At 43.9% G+C, this 26513-nt stretch overlaps 1 protein-coding gene across 1 annotated transcript in view; it reads left to right on the top strand.

The window, feature by feature from the left end:
* The window catches only part of LOC148529241 (cadherin-related family member 4-like), a 217735-nt gene extending 191722 nt beyond the window's left edge, over nt 1-26013 (top strand). The window contains 5 exon segments of the mRNA XM_088468649.1: nt 14386-14516; nt 19226-19318; nt 20212-20287; nt 22461-22497; nt 25955-26013. Coding sequence (XP_088324775.1) covers nt 14386-14516; nt 19226-19318; nt 20212-20287; nt 22461-22497; nt 25955-26013 — 396 coding nt within the window.
* Nucleotides 26014-26513: the final 500 nt, after the last annotated feature.

Raw genomic sequence — 26513 nt, forward strand, 5'->3', positions numbered from 1 at the left:
GCTTACGGTCTTAGCCAAAGTTTCTGAACTTGACAGTAACTTTTTATGAACGCGCTGCAGGTGCCGTATAAGGGAGGATGTTCCTAGGTGGTTGACGTCCCTACCCCTACTTATTTCACCTTTACATATGGTACATATGGCAAGACAGTTGTTGTCCGGATTTGGATAGAAATATTGCCAGACCAAAGAGGTGGAATGTTTGGTCTTCTGCCCAGGCATGACCGTGATGGGCTTTTTCATCCCACGGACAACAACTGTCTCCCCCGGAGCCTGATTTAAACAAACCACATCACCATCAGAATCCTCCTCGCCAACTTCCTCCTCAGCGCCAGCTACACCAGTATCCTCATCCTGTTGTACTTCAACAGTGACATCTTCAATTTGCATATCAGCAAGTGGACTGTGGGTGCTCCTTTCAGCACTTGCAGGGGGCATGCAAATGGTGGAAAGAGCCACCTCTTCCCGTCCAGTGCTGGGAAGGTCAGGCATCGCAACCACCACCACACTTGTACTCTCCTTGGGGATTTGTGATATCTTCTTAGAAAGCACAGTTCTTCGCTGTGCTTTTGCCAGCTTAACTCTTTTGATTTTTTTAGTGGGAGGAGGGCTTCCATCGTCATGTGAAGCTGAACCACTAGTCATGAACATACTAGGGATCGACCTTAGCCGTTCCTTGCCACTCCGTGTCGTAAATGGCATATTGGCAAGTTTACGTTTCTCTTCAGCTGATTTAAATGTCTTTTTCAAGGTCATTTTCCTGAACTTTGCCATTTGGGATTGTATGTGCCCTCTACTATGACATTGGGCATCGGCCTTGGCAGACGACGTTGATGGCATGTTATCGTCTATGTCATGACTAGTGGCAGCAGCTTCAGCACTAGGAGGAAGTGGTTCTTGATCTTTCTCTATTTTATTTTTATCGGAGAAAGTTTGGTCCTCCATTTATGTTATATCGATTTGATATATACGTGCGGCTAAACACAGAAAATAATTTTTTTTTTGGTTTGGACTGGAGTGTACTTTGTGGGTTACAGCACCCTTTAACGGTCAAGCCAGCCGGCCCTTTACTTATGACACAGGCGCACTCTTGGCACTACTTTGTTGATGCACGTGCGGCTACTGCGCACACAATTCACAAACACAGAAAATAATTTTTTTTTGGTTTGGCCTGGAGTGTACTTTCGGGGGTTACAGCACCCTTTAACGGTCAAGCCAGCCGGCCCTTTACTTATGACACAGGCGCACTCTTGGCACTACTTTGTTGATGCACGTGCGGCTACTGCGCACACAATGCACAAACACAGAAAATAATTTTTTTTTGGTTTGGACTGGAGTGTACTTTCGGGGGTTACAGCACCCTTTAACGGTCAAGCCAGCCGGCCCTTTACTTATGACACAGGCGCACGCTTGGCACTACTTTGTTGATGCACGTGTGGCTACTGCGCACACAATTCACAAACACAGAAAATAATTTTTTTTTTGGTTTGGACTGGAGTGTACTTTTGGGGGTTACAGCACCCTTAACGGTCAAGCCAGCCGGCCCTTTACTTATGACACAGGCGCACGCTTGGCACTACTTTGTTGATGCACGTGCGGCTACTGCGCACACAATTCACAAACACAGAAAATAATTTTTTTTTTGGTTTGGACTGGAGTGTACTTTCGGGGGTTACAGCACCCTTAACGGTCAAGCCAGCCGGCCCTTTACTTATGACACAGGCGCACGCTTGGCACTACTTTGTTGATGCACGTGTGGCTACTGCGCACACAATTCACAAACACAGAAAATAATTTTTTTTTTGGTTTGGACTGGAGTGTACTTTCGGGGGTTACAGCACCCTTAACGGTCAAGCCAGCCGGCCCTTTACTTATGACACAGGCGCACGCTTGGCACTACTTTGTTGATGCACGTGCGGCTACTGCGCACACAATTCACAAACACAGAAAATAATTTTTTTTTTGGTTTGGACTGGAGTGTACTTTCGGGGGTTACAGCACCCTTAACGGTCAAGCCAGCCGGCCCTTTACTTATGACACAGGCGCACGCTTGGCACTACTTTGTTGATGCACGTGTGGCTACTGCGCACACAATTCACAAACACAGAAAATAATTTTTTTTTTGGTTTGGACTGGAGTGTACTTTCGGGGGTTACAGCACCCTTAACGGTCAAGCCAGCCGGCCCTTTACTTATGACACAGGCGCACGCTTGGCACTACTTTGTTGATGCACGTGCGGCTACTGCGCACACAATTCACAAACACAGAAAATAATTTTTTTTTGGTTTGGACTGGAGTGTACTTTGGGGGTTACAGCACCCTTTAACGGTCAAGCCAGCCGGCCCTTTACTTATGACACAGGCGCACGCTTGGCACTACTTTGTTGATGCACGTGCGGCTACTGCGCACACAATTCACAAACACAGAAAATAATTTTTTTTTTGGTTTGGACTGGAGTGTACTTTCGGGGGTTACAGCACCCTTAACGGTCAAGCCAGCCGGCCCTTTACTTATGACACAGGCGCACGCTTGGCACTACTTTGTTGATGCACGTGCGGCTACTGCGCACACAATTCACAAACACAGAAAATAATTTTTTTTTTGGTTTGGACTGGAGTGTACTTTCGGGGGTTACAGCACCCTTAACGGTCAAGCCAGCCGGCCCTTTACTTATGACACAGGCGCACTCTTGGCACTACTTTGTTGATGCACGTGCGGCTACTGCGCACACAATTCACAAACACAGAAAATAATTTTTTTTTGGTTAGGACTGGAGTGTACTTTCGGGGGTTACAGCACCCTTTAACGGTCAAGCCAGCCGGCCCTTTACTTATGACACAGGCGCACGCTTGGCACTACTTTGTTGATGCACGTGCGGCTACTGCGCACACAATTCACAAACACAGAAAATAATTTTTTTTTTGGTTTGGACTGGAGTGTACTTTCGGGGGTTACAGCACCCTTAACGGTCAAGCCAGCCGGCCCTTTACTTATGACACAGGCGCACTCTTGGCACTACTTTGTTGATGCACGTGCGGCTACTGCGCACACAATTCACAAACACAGAAAATAATTTTTTTTTGGTTAGGACTGGAGTGTACTTTCGGGGGTTACAGCACCCTTTAACGGTCAAGCCAGCCGGCCCTTTACTTATGACACAGGCGCACGCTTGGCACTACTTTGTTGATGCACGTGCGGCTACTGCGCACACAATTCACAAACACAGAAAATAATTTTTTTTTGGGTTTGGACTGGAGTGTACTTTCGGGGGTTACAGCACCCTTAACGGTCAAGCCAGCCGGCCCTTTACTTATGACACAGGCGCACGCTTGGCACTACTTTGTTGATGCACGTGCGGCTACTGCGCACACAATTCACAAACACAGAAAATAATTTTTTTTTGGGTTTGGACTGGAGTGTACTTTGGGGGTTACAGCACCCTTTAACGGTCAAGCCAGCCGGCCCTTTACTTATGACACAGGCGCACGCTTGGCACTACTTTGTTGATGCACGTGCGACTACTGCGCACACAATTCACAAACACAGAAAATAATATTTTTTTTGGTTTGGACTGGAGTGTACTTTCGGGGGTTACAGCACCCTTAACGGTCAAGCCAGCCGGCCCTTTACTTATGACACAGGCGCACGCTTGGCACTACTTTGTTGATGCACGTGCGGCTACTGCGCACACAATTCACAAACACAGAAAATAATTTTTTTTTTGGTTTGGACTGGAGTGTACTTTCGGGGGTTACAGCACCCTTAACGGTCAAGCCAGCCGGCCCTTTACTTATGACACAGGCGCACGCTTGGCACTACTTTGTTGATGCACGTGCGGCTACTGCGCACACAATTCACAAACACAGAAAATAATTTTTTTTTTGGTTTGGACTGGAGTGTACTTTCGGGGGTTACAGCACCCTTAACGGTCAAGCCAGCCGGCCCTTTACTTATGACACAGGCGCACGCTTGGCACTACTTTGTTGATGCACGTGCGGCTACTGCGCACACAATTCACAAACACAGAAAATATATTATTTTTTTAGCACTTGGGGGGAGCACCCCTGATGGACAGAGCACCCCCTGGACAACACTACAGCACTCCTTTAGGACTGGGACACTGCACAGGACTTTGGAGTGGACACAGCCCCTATGGAGAACTGACTGCACAACACAGTCCAGCCAGCCCCTATGGACTTTGAAGTAGTGGACACAGCCCCTATTAACAACAGCAGCACAGCACAACACAGCCAGCCCCTATGGACTTTGAAGTAGTGGACAACAGCAGCACTACACTACACTACACTACACAGCCCTAACTCCCACCCTCCCTCTTCACTGTCCACAGCCGAGTGAGAAAATGGCGCCGACGTGTGTACCTTATATAGGATCCAAAACCCGCGAGACTCGGAAGGCGGGAAGATGACGTTTTGCCTCGATTTCAGATCCGAGTCAGGCGGGAAAAGTCGAGCCTGACTCGGATCGGACTCGGATCGGGGGGGCTCGGGGGGGTTCGGATTTCAGAAATCCGAACCCGCTCACCCCTAATTCATACAGTACTTGCAAGGTTTTTCTTTGATAATAAATTATATCACAGTTTCAAAAAACAATACAACAGACAATATTATTTACAAAATGTCTTACACATCAAAATTAAAAAAACTCAATAACATTAACATACATAACACTTTATACTATATATTATTTTACTATTAAGACCACTGGTACAAATTAACTAGCTCTCCACAAAATACTGGTACAGCATCCCGGCGGTGAGGATGCCCCTGGTCAGAACACTGACGGCGGCATCCCGACTAAATCCCAATGCCCAAAGGGAAGTGTCACGCCTGAGGGTTAGTTTGGGTAGGAACAGGCGTAGGAGGCTGTAGGGGAGATAGAGATATGGCAGTGGATGATGGGCACGGTTGCAATTGTGATCCATGATGAATACCTGATACCGATGTGGAAGAATTGAAGAACTTAATTGATATGAGTCTGATATAAATGAATTGATGAACTTGATTGATTGGGACCCATATTGATGAATAGAGGAACTTAATTGATAAAAGTCAGATGTTGGAAATATTGGATGAGACCGATGGTTGGAGATATCGGCTGGAACCGATGGTGGCTGTAAGGAAAAGTCTCAGTGATAAAAACTAGACTAGTGTGCAAGATGGTATAGGAGACTTGTTTACCAGATATAGGAACTGGATATAACGGACTGGGACCGTTCAGATACAGAATACATGGGAACTCAGCACTAAGCTGTAACTTCAGCAAGAAGCGACGTTGTACTGACAACAGGGGCTAGTCAGGAAATTGAATTTATAAGGGAGGATCCCCAGGGATTGGATGCTGTTATCAGCTGGTCTGGGAGCAGCACACTGAGTGGAGGAAGAGCGTCAGGTGACAGAGCGCAACATGGCTGCGCCCATACTGTTGTTTAGGAGGGAATCCTGGTGTCCAGCCTGTGTGCCATCATGCTATGAAGACACGCTGTGAGCAAGGGGCTGCAGAAAGCCATCTCCATGCTCAGTAACAGGACACTGAGTGGATGGGGCAGGAGCAGTACAGACAGACCTCAGCAACAGCCGGGAGCATTGTGCAGTATGAGCGGACCTTTGTGCTTTCCTGCGCATGCACCTGAGAGGTAATAAAGCGGTTTTAATAGTCCAGAGCGTGACAGTAAGTAGCCTAACCCCTAACCCACCTTTCCTGCAGCATAACTCTCCCCCACCCAGAGCCTGACCCTACCCCCCCTCACAGCCTAACCCCTAACCATAAACCTAACCCTCCCCCTAACCATAATACTTACCGTCGGGATGCTGGCAGTCGGGATTCTGGCTGCTGGTATTCTGGTCGCCGGCATCCCAACTGCCAGGATGTCAACTACATCCCCCACATACTACTAACAGTGAAAGCAAGAATCCTAAAGACCCATCATTTAAGCAATAATAAACAAACTACAGCCCTATTACATCAAGATGAGGTATGAATCCCAACTGAATTGTCCCAGACACTCTGAAGTAATAATCACTTTTAATTTTTGCAATAAATGGATGTCCCTCATTAAATCAGAAGACACCAGACTGGATGATGCATCCCTTCTAACAACTTGGTACAGCAGGCATTGGGATACAGGAACTATGGGCCTGATTCAGAGCCGGACGCTCTGACAGAGAGCTCGCTCTGAATCAGGGCCGGCCTTCTGTTTTTTTAGAGCGGCCTCCTGGCCGCTCGCACAGCTGTGGGTTACTACCCACAGCTATAGCGAGCGGCCATGATGATGGTCGCGACCATCGGGCTTGCGACGAGACCCTTGTGGTAGGGTCTTATTGCCGCAAGCCCCAGAGTGCTTTCGGCTCTAACAGAGCCGAAAGCACTCACACTGACATCACTTGTGATGTCAGTGGGGCCGGCCCCAGACGGAAGGCGTTCCCATGGGAACACCTCCGTCTGGGCAGCCACGCCCCCGGCCCACCCACCAAAGGGGGCGTGCTGTCACTCAACATCGACAGCACGCCCCCTTTGGTACGAGACCCGGAGCGACGGTTTGCCCGTCGCTATCCGGGTCTCGCGCATACGCACGACGTAGTCGCGTCTCTGTTGCGCGCATGCGCACTGGGCCACCATCGACCCGCTTGCAAGCGCATAGCGCTCGCGAGTGGGTCTGAATCCGGCCTTATGTGCTGAAATACACCAGCTGGCTGTGGCACTACAGGTCTAAGCAATCTCTGTTTAAGGATATCTGTATTGTGCCTTTTCCTTAGGAAAGCTCCATTTGGATCTCACTAGACACTGCATGCAGCTGTATCTCTGTTTGCTCAATTCTATCTTTTTTTCCTTGCTGCATACATTCTGTAACAGCCCACTGCCCATCTGGCTGTCATTCATACCGATCCCCACTCTGCAACTTCTCACAGGCGGCTTCATCTCCAATTTACTCTGTACTAATGCTGACTTCTTCTCTCTCACGCTCTCTGTCATCACACAACACTCTCCTGCTATGCTCACTCATTCCTCTCACAAGCATCCATTGCACCTTGTACTCAACTCTCTATTCCCTTCTACACTGACATACACCCATGCATTCTTTGCAGCACTCTCCTGAACTCAATTACACACATCAGGGTCTCTCTACCTTGTTATTCACCCTGGATCTCTTGTCAACTCGACAGTTCACAATGTCATTCGTTTCACTTCCACAAACTCTCTGAATATGCCGAGTTTTCCTTGGCATTACGTTCTACCTCCTCAATCCTCCTAGGCTTTTCTTCACATGCTAGGGATGGCCATTGGTGGGTTAACAATGGATGGTCAATGATACCATTGGTGGCTAACCTTGATCGTATGAAACATGGACAGGGAACCATCAGTTCTTTCACCCACTGATGGTCACCAATGCTCTATTTCTCACCAGGCAGTGGGTCAATCAGAGGTGGGTGTGGGACTTTGTGGTTCACTTTGGGAGTGGAGCTAGACTCTGTGTCCCCGGCACCAAGTAGAAAGAAAAAAATCCATCAGGGGGCACTCTACCATGACGGCCATCTCTATCATGTGCATGCTCTCCACTGCCCCAATGGATTATAGGACTTGTGGTCTAAGGCAGCCATGGCTCCTCTGTAGCTGTGAGTAAGAGGCTTTGTCAAACCCAGTGTTGTGCCAACTTGCAATGGTGGGGTATTACACATATGCACAGCGGCATTTAATTAATTTTACCTGTTGATAGGGGTGCACAGATGGGAGTTACTTGGCAGCTGGGCTCTGGTCCAACAAAGTCTCATTCACCCACTCAAGAAAGGTTCACTACACACACCATCAGGATAGAGACAGTGCCCAATGATTGCACCATAGTGTGCACATGCTTCCACATGAATGGCCATGCCTCCTAGAGTGCTAAGGCAAGATTATTCTCCTTGCAACATTGATATATAGGCAATAGATGCTTGTCCCAAAGAAACTACATATCCACCTAATCAAAGTACAGTTATTGCACCATTAGTTATATAGGAAAAGCTTTTACATTTTTTTTAGCTACTATTGACTCTTAAGTTACAATGACAGTATTATTATTATTATTATTATTATTATTATTATCATTTATTTTTATATGGCGCCACAGGTATTCCGCATTGCCTTACAAAGTACATAAACAAATAGGTGACCAGTGACTTACAGAACAATACAATACAGGACAAGGACATGGATAATATACATAGCTACATTAGCAACCATAACACCCACATAAGCAGCCAAGCATAAGCAACCAAGTGTTAGGTGCCCTAGTGGTGAGTAAGAAGTAGATGAAAGTAAAGTAGAGAGAAGCACAAGAGGGTAGAGGGTATTAACAAACTGAATGAAGTTGTTTAGGAGATAAGTGACTAATGACAGGAGACCAGAACAAATATAGCTGCTGTGGTTTATTATTACCCCGATAATTTGGTCACAGTTGCAAAATTATCACTTTTGATTATCTGCCATCCTCATTAGCTCAACTTGCTAAATGGATGTATACTGTAGGAAACTCTGTGCAATCCCATCCATTTAAAATGCAAATGCAGAAGGAGGTGTCATACACCTCCTTGCTGCATTTGTGCTATCCCAATGTTGCGACAAAGGTCACAGCCTGGGGTCACCATCGGTTATCATCGAAACACTCGGTCGGGATTGTTGACGATGTTTCAATGGCCTGGCTGCGGGAGCGAAAGCTTCCCGCAGCCTGGCCGGGTCCTGGCAGCTTGTGAGGCCAGGAAGTCTGCGTGCACCCACGCAGACCCTGGCCTCGTCCCTCCTGGAAAACGGGGGTGATACGTTGCCAGGGAATGCCCCCGCTCCGCCTCCCAAATGCTGCAGCCTGTCAATCAGGCTGCGGCTGGGACACACTGCGAACGGGCTCGCAGTCGGAGGGCTGCACATGCGCAGTATACCTGCTGCGCCTGCACAGTCCTTCAAACATCTCTGAATCAGGCCCTCTGCCAACAAACATGCTATGTTTCATGTTTCAGGGCTAGACAGGGAAAGTTATTTTTTATTGTTGTATTATTTATTTATTTATTTATTTATTGTTGTTATTATTAGATAGATACAGTTTGAATAGGATAGGGTATCACAGATACATTTGAGGAATCATAGTATATTTTAACCACTATTGTTCACTGTGGTACAATGCTTAAACTCACCACTGATTTTGTTCATTTTTTTAATACTATTGTTTTGTAGACTGAATATCATACCTGAATTGAGACTCAAGAAAAGATTGCACTCCTTACCACTGTTTACCAAAAAAACACCAGACATAGAAGAACATTAGCTCAAATTTAGCATCTAAAACTATCAACCAGTTGAGAGATATTTTCAAAAATGTTATTGTGTTTTGTGATATTGCACCAGGGTGTGTAATCAACTCACTTTCATAGAGACATCTTCATAAATGCCCAATATTTCAGTTTGGGTACGATAGTATTGTAAAACCTTTATAGGCCTTACCCGTGAGGTGCAAAACCCTGTCTAAGCTCTGCCACATGTGTTAAGTTACCTCACCCTCTTTAAAACAATTTCACCTGATGTATAACTGTGTCTACCACTTTTAGTGGTTAATTCAATGATAAATGGTGCTCAAGCCAATCAGCTCCCAACTGTCATTTTTCAAACAGATGACAGTTGTGAGCTGATTGGCTGAAGCACAATTATCATATGCAACAAGTTTTATCACTCACTCATAATGATAAAACTTGTTGATAAATCAGGCCCTGTATGTGGGTAACAGTGCAGGTTGCAAGTGGTATCAGCGGTTGGAGCACTGGCAGTAGAAGTGGCACTCTAACACAGTGACAAGATGTGCAGAAGTACAGACGGTGGCCATCTTGGTTGGGGATCAAAACCTCCCTAAAACAGCCAATATGAAGTATGCGCAGTGGTTCTCTCTGGCTTCAACCCCTTCCCTCGAGCTTCTCCATGTTACACAAACGTTTACTTTCAGCTTTCTTGTAGTAACTTGCAAAAAAACTGAGGGTTAGTCAAAGATCTAGACTTCTAATGGTTCTAGTCAACATTCCTTGACTGTACGACCATATCAACAGTCTATCTCTTCCTCAAAATGAGGAGCCAGCACAGAGTATGTGCAGTAATGCTCTCTAGCTTCAACAGAGCTGTGCTGCCTATTGATTTACGCTGGACCATGTAACCATCATCATTAGTATCACCACTTGCACCAGCCCCATGTTAGGTGCCAGAGATCCATCAGAAACAGGCTTGCCTTACCTGTACGCAAGACTCAGAATTGCACTGATCTTCTGATACCCGCCCACGACACTCCCATAATACTCCCACAAGAAAGGGTGTTGACGGTTCCATGAGCTCGCATTGTACCCGCCCACAATTTAACTGAAAGACAGATCCAACTGAGTTCAGACAGACATACACGGAAATGCATAAACCTGCATCTGTGCATGCGCTGTAGAAGAACCCATCGCTTGCATCCATGCACAGAGATCCGTCCAACTCAGAATCAGGTCTCTGATGCTTAATTGAAGTTATGCCAGTTTGTATATCGCAAATTGTGCCAAATCCCACTATAAGAGGATGGAAAGTAGAGTACAGAAAAGGTGCAAACCTGATAGTAGGCATAGTTTTTGCATCTGCTACATGGTAGGGACAAACGCTATGTGGATGACATACTGTAACTAAGTCCCACATTTGTATATTACTCAAAATCTGCAGCTGTGTAGACTTTGGATATATTATTGGCAGAGCTGGATTTAGACCTCATGGGGCCCTAGGCAAGACACTGGTTTTGGGGCCCCCCTCCCTCACTATACTTTTTCATTCCTATATATATATATATATATATATATATATATAAATAGGTAATGTTGCCTTGACAAAAGGACCTGAGTGCCCTGAAACGTTAGCTAGATGAATGCATAATATAAGTATTGTTTTCTAAAGACTCAGAGTGTCACCGTTATTTTCACCTGCTTGTGTGTATATATATATATATATATATATATACATTTATACATATATACATACAATACGGAATATTCCGAAATACTGAATTATTTTGGCAGGACTGACATAATGAAACCCTTGATTTTTGATGGTTTAATGTACACAAACATTGTCTAAGGCACAAATTATTAAAAATATTGTATAAAATTACCTTCAGGCTGTGTGTATAAGGTGTATATAACATATAAATCCATTCTATGTATATATTTGGGTCCCATTCCCAAGATATTTCATTATGATATGCAAATATTCCAAATTACGGAATATCCTGTTATCCAAAATACCCCTGGTCCCAAACATTTTGGATACGGTATGATAGCCTGCTGGATGTAAGCCCGACGGATGTCATACCAGTGCCGGAAGCTAAACAGAAGAAAATCCTGACACAGTGAGTATTCTAGCTATCACTAACCCTCACCCCCCTAACCCTCCCTTAGGGGTGCCTAACCCAAACCTCCCTCCTAGTGCCTAACCATAACCTCCCCCCATGGGTGCCTAAACCTAACCCTCCCGGAGGGGTGCATAACCCTAACCTCCCCCCAGGGTGCCTAACCCTAATCCCCCCCTTCCCTCTAGCCTAACCCTCCCGGTGGGGTGCCTAATCATATGTCCCCCTCGGGAGCCCCTAACCTACCCCCCCCTGCGGCTGTCCGCTCCCGGCGCCCGGCTTACCTTCATTCGGTATGCCGGGCGTCAGGCTCCTGGCTTAGGGATAATGATAGCTGTCGGGATTTCGACACCCACCCTGGGACCGCCAGGCCCTATGCGGCAGCCTAGGTTGCGTGGCGGAAAATCCGGCCCTGATTGTTGGACATTATAAATTAAGTATGAAATGGTTTGTACCCAGGGGTGTAGAAATGGGTATGGGACAGCAAAAAATATTCTTGGTCCACAGTTGGGAATGATCACGGTGGCTAGGTAGTCGAGCTCTGGAGCCAGGTGCACCAGATCACAGAATGGGCAAAGTGCAGCACATTATCTTCCTATTGGTCCATGCAGTCAAATCCCTCCTAGGCTTTGTGTGTAGCAACTATTAGGAGAATTGCTAAACAACTTATTTATCAGCATAATATTGAAAATAGAGTTTGCCATTTTTATTATTACAACATTTTTATTTAAACAATGCAATTGAAGTATAATACATTTTATACACCCTGCATCCCACAATACCAGTGTGAAATCACCAGCTATTAATTAATAAGGGCCTGATTCTGAGTTACACACAATTCTGTCTGTGTACAGGGTGTGAGATATTTAGCAAGCTGTGCATGTGCCAGAGCCTGCACGTGTACCTTACAGCAATTACAGGCATTCCGTAGATCCCAGCTGTATCTCCACTTGTGACAGAGTGGGTGTAACTGGGCAGCAGCAGGCGCTAATCTGCACTTATTTCCATTATTTTTGTAAAGCAACCGCAATTGCCGACCACTTTATACGCAAGTCTCAATCAGGCCCTAAGTGCATTACAGACGTATGGGTATAATCATATATAAACAAATATTCACAGGAAATTAAAGGTATTAAATATATTTAATATACCATTTGCATAAAGCAAAGACATTATTGCATAATTTAAAGATCACAATGTAACAAAGTGATAGATCCTACCAACTTGAAAACTGTTAAATACATGAAAATATCTAAATAATTATAAGGAACTGTTTCATAGCAGCACATACTTTTGTTAATGGTAAGTCAGAAAATGGGTTATGTCTTCTGTATTTTGATACTTATTATTATTATTATTATCCTTTATTTATATGGCGCCACAAGGGTTCCGCAGCGCCTTACATAGTACAGAAACATAGTACATAAACAGTTGAACAGAACAAGAAAACAGTGTCATACAGTTTAAGACACTACAAGACAAGTACATCGTATATAAACACTGCTGCAACAGAAGCAGGATGGCAAAAGTCACGGGTTAGGTGCTTTTGAGTATAGAGCAGATAGTATAAGTAAAGAAAGGATAAGCACAAGATGATAGAGGGCCCTGCTCGTGAGAGCTTACATTCTAAAGGGGATGGGCAGACAGACAGGGGTGACACAGATGGGGTAGACAGTGAGCGTGGGACAGAGGGTTAGGATGACAGATGGCTGGATTCCTATTTTACAGTATGTGTGGAAGTAATTTGAATTAAGATTTACGCCACTGACATTCTACTTTAAGAGGCAGTTTTTGTAGGTGTTTGTGGAGAGCCATGGCTGTTATATCAGTTTACGTGAAGTCTGACGGGTGGCAGAAGCCACTTCATGTGGGGCTATTTAGAGAGTGTGGTTAACGTGTGAACCAGCAGTCTCAGGTAAATGTCGAAATTGGTGAAAGCAGTTATTGTAAAGAGATGTTCAGATGTAAAATAATAAGTTGTGATCAAGTGTGAATTCTATAAGGCACATTTATTGATTTGGAGGGTGATGGGAGACATGTGAGGTTTGCAGGATATATATTCCATAGTAAATCCGCTGTATGTGTAAGGGGCCTGGATTTGGTGATATGTCACCAGATAATAAAAGCAGAAGGATGGAGAAGTAGATATAGTTGTAGGTGTGTAAAAGTTTTTTATAGTGACACAATGAGGCTGTAATTGTCAATTTTTGATGAAAAGAAAGCTCATTAGTTTTTAGAGGAGGTGAGTGACTCAATAGGGCGGCAGTGTGCCCAGAGAGGTGAGATGCAGGGAAAGTTAGGGATGTTATATCCTTATAGAAAATACAAAGGAGAGAGTTGATAAAAAGAAATGTGTAGTACATGGTGAGTTTTAGGTTTGTTATTTATAGACAAATTTTAAAGCAATCAGTATCTTAATCTGAAATTACCTTAGATGTTGGTCAATGTTTGTTCAACTGTTTGATTAACTGTTATGTAATCACACTTGGTGCGTTTAACCCCAGCTGCAAACAGCCCCAGCTGCCCCTAGACTGAATATAAAGGAGTGGTATCCTTGATTAAGACAGGCTACAACTGACTCAATTGCTCTGCTGATCAAAGGAGATAACTTGCTCTGAATTGGAGCAAAAGCCAGGCCAGATATATACCATAAACTATGCTTCACTGAACAATATAGACTATACATGTAAAAACAATTCTATGCGAGAGATGAAATATCGCATACATTTAAAAACTGCACATGATTGCATGAAGGTCTATGCAGAGTATATATGCAGTAGGCAGGATGAGAGATGAAATATCACATACCTGAGGGATGAAATGAAATAAACAGATGATTAGTCCATATTCATGCAGGGTAACTGTTTGATTAACTGTTATGTAATCACACTTTGTGCATTTAACACTTGGTGCGTTTAACCCCAGCTATGTATTCCTGCCTATTAAGTCAGCAATAACAAATTTAAATGTGCATTATTTATTTCCAGTTAACAACAGCCGTTCTTATTCGAACTTCATATTTTTGGCGTCCTGATAAATGGTTTCCTGCTGTTATAACAATCACAGCCGCCCTCTTTATCTTGTGCCTGTACGCACTGGCATGGGGTTTCCTGAAAGAGTAAGAATTTAATCTAATATTATGTTTTCTCTATTGTATTCTAATTTACACAATGTATTCATCAAAAACAATCATCATTGAGAATTTTATTTTTACCTTCACTACAATATAAATAAAACACAAACATTTAACACCATTTATCTGTTCCTACAATATAGACAAAAACCTTACTAGTTACAGTATGCTGTGATTAGGTAAAAATCTTTAGAGGTCTGCATGGTACAATCTCCTGTAGTAGAGTGCCAGGTATCTCTTACATATACAACAGGGGTGTCTTTAGAGAGGAGGGGGCCCGTGTGCACTCCCGATCACAGGCCCCTTCCTCTCACCCCGGTGGACGGCAGCTGACTGACACAGCTGGCCGGCCACCGCAGAATCAGTAGACTCTGGGCACTAGAGTTTGCCCAGAGTCTACTGCGCATGTGCAGATCGCCAGGGAAATGGTGCCATGCACTCTGATCTGTCACACACAGGATCCTTGACAGGGATAAAATTCTGCACATACTCTTCTTTCCCACTAAGCTCCCAGAGACCATAAACCGATTAAGCATAATAAGAGTTGGTGATTTGAGTGGAAGGGGGGGAACCTAACTGTGGCCAGACCCAGTCCCGCAGCCAGCATCCTCGCTCCCCCCGAGGGGCTGTTGGCTGTTGCAGCACTAAAGGGGTTAACCCCCATGCTGCGGCGCCACCTCTGAAATTTTATAGGTGCCATGCGCTCATTTTTAATGTGTGCTCGGTGCTAGGCATGGAATGTTTACAAAGAAATGTATTGGTAATGTGTTAATGTGTTAGAACTGCCGCGGCAATGGGGTATGTTAACCCCCTGGTGCGCTGCAGCTCCTAACTGCCATTTCACAGGCTGTGTTTGAAAAATAACAGTTTGAAGCTGATTGGTTGGGACTTTATTTCCATTCACTTTATCTCCATCCAAGCCTTAGTAAATAGACTCCTAAGTGCCACAGCCGCGGACCTCTCCCGTGGCTGCAGTAATGAAGGATGTTAACTCCTGGGTTCAAGGAACCACTGCAGCTGGGACTTGGTCCTGGGTGCTCTCAGTGGGCTGCTGGATCTTCCAGCCCCTTTCAGAGAAAACCTAAATGCCTTGCCATGCAGCCTAATGCCTGAAAGAGGTTTGAAGAGGTGCATGGTGAACTGACCAGTGCAGCCAGCTAATTATTTTCAGGGAGCTCCAAAGAACTCCCCTCAGTGGCCAGTAGACTGCTAGATGGGGATCTTGTCTGCCTTGTCATGGAGTCCAGATTTGGGTAGAGGAGGTAGCCAAGTCCCCCTCAGCAGAATCCTAGGAGTATGTTTTTTGGGTACATTTTTTAAATTCAAGACATACTGGCACTTGGACATTGACGTTCATGCCAGGTGGGCTCATGAACAGAGGAGTGACCACTCCCCACTGTCCTTTAGGGACAATGTTAAAGGTGAGCATGTCTTGTGCATGCTGGGCACATGCACTTAATTTGGTTGGGTAAAATCCACAGGTGGGACTTACCCCCTGTGGTAATGTTTATTGGAGTAAGATTAAAGAAGACCTGCGAGCCTGGTTTGGGTGTATCATTTTGAACACCAAGGATTGTACTGCTATGGACATCTGTATGATGTACCCCCTAAGCCAGGGGTTCCCAACCATGGTCCTCAAGGCACACTAACAGTCCAGGTTTTAAGGATAGCCATTCTTGAGCACAGGTGTCTTAATTAGTACCTCAGTTATTTTGATTTAACCATCTGTGCTCAAGCATGGATATCACTAAAACCTGGACTGTTATTGTGCTTTGAGGACCAAGGTTGGGAAAGACTGCCCTAAGACAAGGAGAAGACTATTTGAGCAATAAACATCTTGCCTTTTCAACAACTGCATCTAAATCCTGCAATAACAGAATTGCACCAAACGCTATTCCGTTCTCATGGTGTTCTGGATTGAGCCCAGTGTCTCAAAGCTCAAGCCCTCTGCCAGCTACCATGCAGAGCCTGGTCCATTGCGAGGAATCACTGGGTATCAGCTGACACAAAGTAGGAGGTGTGGTTGCAGCTTGTCTACACATACACAGCAATGGCGGTTCCAGGTGCTGACATAGGAGCCTGGGAGAAGTGGTTCCAGGTGGTGGTGGTAAAATCCTGGGTGTAAATAAGTGGTTCAGAGCACCGATTGTAGGAGTTTGGTGATGGCAGCATGTTTCCCATCCACGGCGCAGAAGGCGGAGTCAGTAATAGGCAGTTACTGACAGTAAGAGGGAATCCCTAATACCCCAAGATCCAGTGGGATCAATGTAATCTGTGGTCGTTTGGCGAGAGCAAGGTCATCCGTTCACACTAGCCAACTGGAAAATCCCTGTAACTGTATTTCTAGAGCACAATTGGAATCGTAGGACAAAGGGGACAGACATATCCATAATGGGGAGGGAAAAAAGGGACAGAGACCCATAATTTGGTGATAGATAGTAGACTGAGGCACAGGTAGGAAGACAGAGTGATACACACGCAAAAATAAAGAGACAAATACAAAGGAGTAACAGAGATGGTGGGAGATGACAGAAACATAAGCAAGTTGGGGGGATGAAAGACAGACACACACATAAAAGAAGGAAGGAATCAGAGGTGGTCTGGGGAAAAAGTAAAAGTCAACACCATGTGCCACTCATATGAGTAGAGATGGGGGTCAGACAAGTGCTGTTTAATGTACATTCCCTCTGGTAATAGACACGCATGGCCCATGGTGTGGAGGAAGAGTTCCCCTTTCTTTGAAAATACTTTCTCCCTTCTTCCATTTTCCTGCTCTTATACCTATTTCATTCCATTTATACACTCCTTTTTTATCTAATTTATCTGACTCGGTGTTGCTTAATTCCCATTCTAAATCTCTTTACTGGCCCTCCCTGTCTTTTTTTGTTACTCTCTTCCTGTCCATTTTTTCTTGTCCATCTTCTTTCCTGTAGCACATTGGGGCAACCACAATCTGACAATTCTGTTTCTGCAGGGCTATTAGGAAAGATGTAGGGGCTGTGCATTGCGGTGATAAACTGCACATGGCCCTACCCTTGCAACAAAGTGAGAGACGTGTGATACATTTAGAATCCGCCCACCTTTTAGTTTTGTAATATTTAAAAAATGCCTTCTGAAGGTGGACTATGTAGTAACTCTGGCTGTTGAACTATAGGAAGTGGTGGCGGTGATTGGAGGATAGGGGAGCTACTGGAAACCCCTCTAAGGGCCTGATTCATCACAGATCGCTACTATAATCACGGCTGTGGTTACACATGCAGGTCTGCTGCAAAAATATGAAAATTAATGCAATCGTAAAGCCGTCACACATCCAACATAGAGACGCCCACTGCCGCCCAATACCGCTATCTCACATCTGTTATACCTCACAGTCCTGAGTATACATTGGGAACATAAAGTAACATCGGCCCGGCACGCACAATTGCAACAGGCCTGACCTTACTCAGAAATTGCTAACCTCGTCACACACAGTGAGTACACAAGCTGTGTATGCCACAGTGGCTAATTTTTGCACGCATGTGCAGAACAGGTCCTGCAAGATCACTCTTAGTGTTCTCAAAACCACCGCCTAATTGACAGGCTGTAGTCGATTTGGGGCCGAAGGGGGTTTTACAAAATGGGTATGTGTCTTCCCCATTTTGGGGTGTGGATTGAAAAATCTACAGTATTTAGATAGACAGTCAAAATATACACACCAATTAGTAGACAGGCAATAAGTAGATAGGGTCAAATGGTTGAGAGGGTCAAAAGGTCAACTGTTAAATGGTCGACATGGACTAAGGTCAACAGTGTCCTATGGTTGACATGGTCAAAAGGTCAACACAGAAAAGGTAGACACATTTTTTTTAGTTATTTTAACACTAATCCACATCCTAACTCTAACCCTCCCCCCCAGTGCCTAACTCCTAACCTAACCCTCCTCCTAGTGCTTAACTCTTACTGTCCCCTTCTGCAGCCTACCCTATCCTTTCACTATGTGCCTAACCTAACCCTAATCCTAACCCTAATCCTAAATATCATGAAAAATCATGTGGCAACCTTTATTGTCGACTATTTATGTGTCTACCTCTTGACTATTTCGACCTTTTCACCCTGTCGAGCTAAGTCCATGTTTACCTATTAACTGTTGACCATTTGACCCTGTCGACCATTAAACCTGTTGACTATTTGCACGTTGATCATCTAGTGTTGATCTTTTGACTGTCTATCTACAGTGTAGCTAATTTATCCCTTTACCCCTGTTTTGTAGGCATGCCGAGGTCAAGGTCGGCATCTTCCGACACAGATTTCTTGACACCAGCAGGGCAGTTCCAGCAGCCAGTATGAGTAAGCGAAGGCTTATTCAGATGGACAATGGCTGTGACCATCACGATCTGAGTGCTGCTTCTTTGAACACAGCACCGTGATCTGCAATGTTGCATCCAAAGATGCACCAGCGATGCGATTAGCGTTCATCTCTGAATCACCCCATTGTTTTTTCTTTGGGTCCTGGAAAATGTTGTATATACATTTGTAAGAGTTACAATGCTTTTTCTTATTGAACTATTTTTATTTTATGGTAAGTGAACCATTTAGATCCACTATTCTGTAGTTAAAAACTCAGCTATGTTTAACAGCAAATGTGTAGTAACTATTAAAATGTTTTTATTTTCCTCTATTCTGCCCTATATAATGTCTTCATTACTTTTTAACAGTGTCCCAAAATATGCCAAATTTTTTCCTTTGTGTCGAGGATACCAAAACCCTAAACCATCCAATTTTTCTGACAAGATATTAAACAATGAAAGGTAAGCAATACATATATTTACATACATAGTTCCTGGGTATAAATATACAGTATTGTACAGTTGTACTTAACATTTAACAATCAACATTTAAACATGAAGACTATATACAGTATTAACAAGATTGATGCAGTATCACATCTCTCATCTGCTTTCTCATATTAGAAACAAAGGATAATGATCAGCACCATAATTAACAGATAATATTTTACAATGAGCAGGGAAAATGGAAAGCAGAATATAAGATAGTTGCTTTGGAGACCCATGCAGAGGAAAGTCTTAGTGAATAAACCATAGGGAATGCATGACATGCCAAGTTCTAAGCTTGGGGTTATTACAGTATTATATCTAACATATCACTGCTGGAGAGACATACTGTATATCTGTTTTTAAAACAGAACATATAAATTCCATGAGTTTAAGTCATTAACTTACTTGTACATTTATACTGTATATCAATTGCAAAATGTGCACTTGAGCAATTCTCCTTTATGAGTACAAGTACACAGTCATACTGTGGATGTTTATTAAAATGATCATGTGGGAAACAGTAAACTTAAATTCTCTTTAGTACCACCCCCTTCTTTTTTTATGTACACACTTACATTTGAAAAATAAAAAACTGTTAGGTTTAGCCTTATCCTTCTACAAAAAACTGTACCCGAATCAGTAGATTAGTAGATGTATATTTTCAATCCCTTCCAAGTACCATTTGGAAATGCTATAGAACAAAATTTCAATCATTTAGGAATAGAATAGTATCAGACAAAAGAAGACAGTATTCTATGTGGAGGCATTCATGGTATTGTTTACATTTAAATGTATACATTTTATTTATATGCATTAAAATTGTGTTCCCAATATAACTGATTCATTATTCTTTTGTTTTTCACTAGCACCAATAAACAAGATTTGACTAACAATAATAACCACTCTAATGAAAATTCAAACCTTTTACCAGGACACCCCACTGTAAGTCTGCCTTTAGTTTGCATGGAAAAAAATATTTGTTGACAGCTCAAAGAAATAAAAGGACCTACAATGGTGCAAATGACATGTTCCGTACTACAATAGTGTATTAAAATTGTTTCACTTACTTAAAAAAATGATATGCAAATTGGCCATGGTGCTTCCCTAACACCCTAGGCATGGGACTATGTGGCATATCAACAAATCCTTTTTTGGAAGCTTGGCAGCAGCAACTTCGCCCCCAGGCTAATGATTGGTACCTATTATATATATATTGGGCTTAAATTCTGTCTCCACAATTGTGCAGTAACAGACAGGAAGGAGGCTACTACCCCTCCCTCCCCTCAAAGCTCTCACTAGCTGCAAGGACACAATTTGCCCTCTGCCAAGGTATGGCCATAGATGGGTTAACCATCGATGATCACCATCAATGGTACCATTGGTGGTTAACCCTGATAGTATGAAAGCATTGAATGGGAAACCATTGATGGTTCCACACAATGATGGTCATCCCTGCTCTAATACTCACCAGGCAGTGGGCTAATCAGAGGTGGGGCATTGAGGGTCTCATTGGGGTGTTGCTAGGCTCCTATTCCTGGTGCCAAGTATAAAAAAAACATTAGGGAGCTCTGTACCATTGAGGGCAGAGAAAAATTAGATCTTTGCCATTAATAGCAAAACCATTGATGGCTGTTAACCTTCAATGATCAGTTCCAATCCCTACTTTGCACCTTCTTATCATAAGAGGAAGGTGAAGGTACTTCTCCACCCCCACACTTAACTACCGCCCAGCCCCTCTCCCCATGTGACACAGACAGAGCCTCCTCATTATGAGATTAACAGTGCCAGTCCTGAGATTACCCCCACCAGAGCCAGGCACCCAACAAGCTCTCGATGCAACACAGTACACAGTTCCTGCAGCTGCCTTCAGCCTGGCCTGCTTCAAATGCCAGGGACACATAACACTACTGTGCTGACTTCTGGATGGGAACGTACAGTGTGGAGTGGTCTCTACACCATGATGTTCCTTTACTTCATTAAGTACCAGAAACCCCTTGGCCTCCCATTACTAGGCAGTTTCTGCAGCCACTGCCAACCTGGGCTGTGCTGAATAGCAGGAAACATGTCATACTTTCGTGCTGCCTTTTGGGAGGGAACCTACAGTGTGGGGGCATGACTGCACCATGATGTCATTGGGAACACCCTCTGTGGTAACTTGTAACACAGGTAATAAAATAAGGTCATAGAATGAGGGGACAAAGACAGAAGGGGGAAGGTAGAAGAAGGAGAGAGAGAAACATGGGTCCAGTGAGATGGGGAGGAAGAGGAGAAAGCCAGGGAGAAAGGGGGAGGTAGACAAAAAGGCCTTAGGGGGGAATGAAACAGACTGGATAAGAGAAGTAAAGAAAGAGACAGGTGGAAAGTGGAAGAAACAGGTAAGAAGTGAGGGAGGAAGAAGAGAAAAAAACAGATGGGAGGAACAGGGGAATGAATAGGCCATAACGGGAGGAATAGGGAGAGACTGGAGGGGAAGAATAGGGGGAGGCAGTAGGAATAGGGAGAGATCAAAGCAATAGGGAAGAGAGATGGCACCCTGTAAGCCAAATTCAAGTCTTGCAGGGTGGCAGTGGTGCCACCCCCAGGGCCCTGGGGTGAAGGCTCTGCTTGCATACCCCTAGTTACGGCATTGCCATGTGCAACTTCACCACGGTTCCACTTTTTTCACTTCTTTATACATCAACCTATTAGACACAAAATCCATCAAATTCTACATGAGCCACAATATGCTGTATATATTGCTTAAAAAGGAGTATAAAAAGCACCAAAGAGACATACTGTATACCAGCAATTCTCAACTCTAGTCCTTAAGTACCCCCAACAAGTGATGTATTGTGGATTTCTTTAGACATGCACAGGTAAATTAATCTATTTTGCTGGGTCAGTAATTATCTCACCTGCATCCACAGACAGAAATCCTCAACACATGGCCTGTTGGGAAAACATGAGGGTTGAGGATGAGAACCGCTGCTGTAAACACAAACTTAAATCTAATTATTGTATCCATCAACATACCTGTAAATTTCGGTCTAATAATGCCTAAACTTACAATTTAATGAATGCAGCAGAAGACTTAATCTAAATATGAATCTGACATCACTTTTCTTACTTTACATAGGCTTCAAATTTTTTTGATGGCCGTGCTGTTGACCCAGGTATGTAAAGAATGAATAAAATATTGTATAAAAAGAAGAGTTCACTAAGAGATGGAACTAATATTTACCCCAAAACCCATTGAAAATCAGTGATCAACACTAATGTAGTAGTGTTGTGAATAACATGGATAAGCTATGACACTGGCATATGTTATTTTCTTAACATCGGAGGGGAGATACAATTAAGTGATACTCTGAGCACATTTCCTCAACTGTTTTACTTCTGTCTGTGACAGGTCAAGCTTAGAGAATGTCTTGATTATTCAAAGAGAATGGCTCTTATTGGAGAAGTTATCCCACCTGTTACCAATATGGGAATTCCTAACCGAATAGCCTATTAAAGAGACCTGCAGTGAAATCATGCCCTAGATAACTTTAGCATAAAACCAGGATTTAAAATTTATTGTTCAAAGTAATTATGAGCAGTATTAGACAGTGACATAACAAGGCTTTTTGGTGCCCTGTGCCAGCCACACGCCCTGAAAGTATGATGCCATGATGTCATGATTGGGGGGTGGGGCCACCAGCGCTGGAAAGAACAGCTCTTCCCGGAGCATCCAGGTGCTGTACAGGTTGCAGTGTGCATGTCTGGAGAGTGATTATGGCAGAGACGGTGCTGCCCACAGGGTTCTCAGCTCTGTGTGGTGACTCACACACCCCTAGTTATACAGCCCTGGTCATAGAAGATACCAAGTTTTGGAGAAACATTGGGAGTTGTTTTTTTAAGCCAATTAAGAACACATCCTTTCATGGCTTTTCACTCATTTAAGTGGCAAATGTGTGGTATATAATGTTTAGTAGTTAACTGTATTAAGTTAAATAATTTGGTTTATAGTCTTTGTTAACCACTTTAAGTGTATGTGCACCAGATGGTTTCCTATAAGTTTGTCAACCTGACTAGCAGAGAGCTAGATGTACCATCAGAGGGCACCACAATGGTACTTGGTAACCTAGATACTGTACCCTTTAGGGGATCTATGCCACCACTCAGGAGATGCCACCTCCCCACTTCTTACCTTTTGGGGGGTAAAAGAGTTGTGGATGTCAGTCAGTGGTGCCTGTGATATTGCTCCTCCTCCTGTGTCAGCAATGGACTGGGAGTGTGCTGAAATGACATCAGACTGGATAATTTCACTAACATGGAGGAGCAGTAGCCAGGCAACATCACAAAATGAGGCAGATATTGAAGAGAAACTCAAATGGAAGTTAATTTAAATAAACATTTTGCCTACTGTCAGCCAGTGAGGATAGGGTTTTTAGCTTAGAGCATCCAACACTCAATCCAGTCACATAAAGCCATTTATTCAGTGTTTTATGTGACCCTGAAAAGCCTCAGTCACAAAATATTAGTGTTGCCCTATAAACCATATAGATCTCTCACCCCTTGTTCTTTTCACAGCCTATGAAGTTTCTGTTAAATGCAAAATAAGGTACACGGCCCAGGCATTAGGCAATCACTGGTAATATCAGCTATCCAACTGGTTCCAGACAACTATCAAATGTATTACAGTTAATTTCTAAACATTCACTGTAATATATATAGTAATATATATATATATATATATATATATATATATAAAAGCAGGTTATTCGGCACTCATTTGGTTCCCTCATACTTTGCTTGCCCGGGTGCCCTCCGTGAAATCAGCTGCTAAAGCTGACACAATGTATAAGGAGATGATCGGCGGCACTCCAGGTCCCTTTGATAAATAATGGCAGTAGCATTGGTATAATTCAACGTTTCAGCGCTCTATTGCACCTTTGTCAGGAAACAGCATCAACATGTATATTATATATATATATATATATATAAAATACCAGCTGGGATAACCAGCATTGCCTGGGTTGAAGACTGTACCCTGATGTACTCCTGCAGCCTTTATTTGTTTATAACCCCATTCCATTGATCCTGTAAAGGACCCCACTCTTTGCTAACATACGTGCAAACAGTAGCATAACTACCATGGGTGCAAGGGCTGTGGCTGCTATGGTGCCTGAACTGCCTCTGTGGACCGCCACTCCCCTTGCACCCACTCATGCACACAAAGTGAGCTGATCTAGTCAGGGCCGCTGAGGGGGGCCTGGGTGTCAGCTGTGTTGATTTGGTGCTGGGTCACCAGCTGATTACAGCTTGTGCACTGGCAGGCAGACATGGAGAGACAGCACTGCCATTCACCGGTCCGGTTAGCACCGCCAAAAGGGGCCCAGGTGTCAGTGGTGTTGATTGGTGCCGGCTCGCCAGCTGATTACAACTAGCACACCGGTAGGTAGACATGGAGCGACAGCACCGCCAGTAACGAAGCAATCAGAGCTTGAGGAAAGTTAGCCACTCAGCAGTGGCGGCTTCTGCTTGGCTGCCAGTCTGCAGGCTTTGATTGGCTCGCAATCAGCACCAGATTCAATTTACACTGATGATGTCTGTCCATGTCTGCTACTGCCTGCCAGTACACCAGCTGTAATTAGCAGGTGGCCCGGCACCAAATTCAAACCTTCTGGATGCTGATGGCACTAAGGGGGAGGTGAGAGGCTGCTGGAGGGACATGGGAAGAGGAGTTGCTTGGTAATGTGTAAGGGGCATTACTGTGTGGCATAATGTTATAAGGGGCATTACTGTGTGGTTTAATGTGTAAGGGACATTACTAATGTATGGAATAATGTGTTATTTGGGGCACTACTACTATGTGACATAATTTGTCAATTTATGTGTGGTATAATGTGTAAAGGGCATTACTATGTGGCATAATGTATAAAGGGCACTACTACTGCGTGGCATAATGTGTATAAAGGGTACTAATGTGTGGCATAAGCTGAATTGGCTGTATGTGGCATAACATGAATTGGCTCTGTGTGGAGACAAATGGATGTTTTTTTTTACCTCTTGGTGGGCCCTTTTATGATCCTGCTATGTGGCCCACAAAATTCTAGTTTACGACCTTGCATGCAAACACAGAGGGTTGACTAATATATATGGTCACTTTAAAAAGGACTAACTATGGATTTAATATGAACTTGCATGAGTCATAACGTTTGCTCAGCCTGTGAGCTTAAAAGTACACTTTTGTAGCTTTTACACAGGTTTTTGACAGACTGCCAATTTCCACTGGAGCCATCTTGGAAACTTAAGTGTCACCCCTTTTATTGATTGTGTGAGCGTGTGTGGCCCTGATGAAGTTCAAACCTAGGCAAAGACCTAATCCTTGTCAAACTTGGTGGAACTAGGTCCAAAACTCTGGCCATACAAAAAGGACAAACAGACAGGCAGACAGACAGACAGGCACACACACTTCCTCTCTTATTATACAGATTATTGCCACCACTGGATGAGAAGATTGTTGTGAGATTATACTGTTTGCATATTTAAATTGTCACTACTGTGTTTCATCCAAGTGTGTAATACATAAAACAAACAAAAAAGCATTTCTGGTAAATTACCTAATGATTCTTATGTCTTTTCTAGCTTCAGGGAACCATTTTCTGTTTAACAGCTACACGGGAGAAACAAAGTGGATTAAATGAAAAGACAACAGCCACAGAGCTCCATGTATTGTTGGACCCTGTTTTTTTTCTACTGGAGCTGTTTTATACTGTCCTAGGGCCTGATTCAGAATGGATTGCAATTGCAGCTGGCTAATCGCATGCAATGCAGCTGCAAATATATGGTAATGCCTGCCACAGCTCAGCCAGCATATAGACACCTACTACTGCTTTCTCACATCCGCAGTACCTAGCATGCGTCTACATCGGTAACATCGAGGCACATCAGCCCCTCATGCACACTTACAGCAGCTCTGACCTCTCAAGCTGCATAAGCAATCACAGCGGTTAATTTATGCACGCCCATGATAGAGCATTCAAAAGGACAGGCACGCCTACGTTTCTGCAACCATTCCCCTTAACCACTCACGAACACTAATGGCCTGTCACTCACTCTTCAATCGATTATTATCTGCGTGCGTAATTGCAGTGCGATCACTGCGCGCACAGTGTGGCGCATATGCCTGCGCAAGGGCTAACAA

The sequence above is a fragment of the Taudactylus pleione genome, unplaced genomic scaffold, assembly GCF_031769625.1.
Source record: "Taudactylus pleione unplaced genomic scaffold, aTauple2 ptg000086l, whole genome shotgun sequence".
Classification (NCBI taxonomy): domain Eukaryota; kingdom Metazoa; phylum Chordata; class Amphibia; order Anura; family Myobatrachidae; genus Taudactylus; species Taudactylus pleione.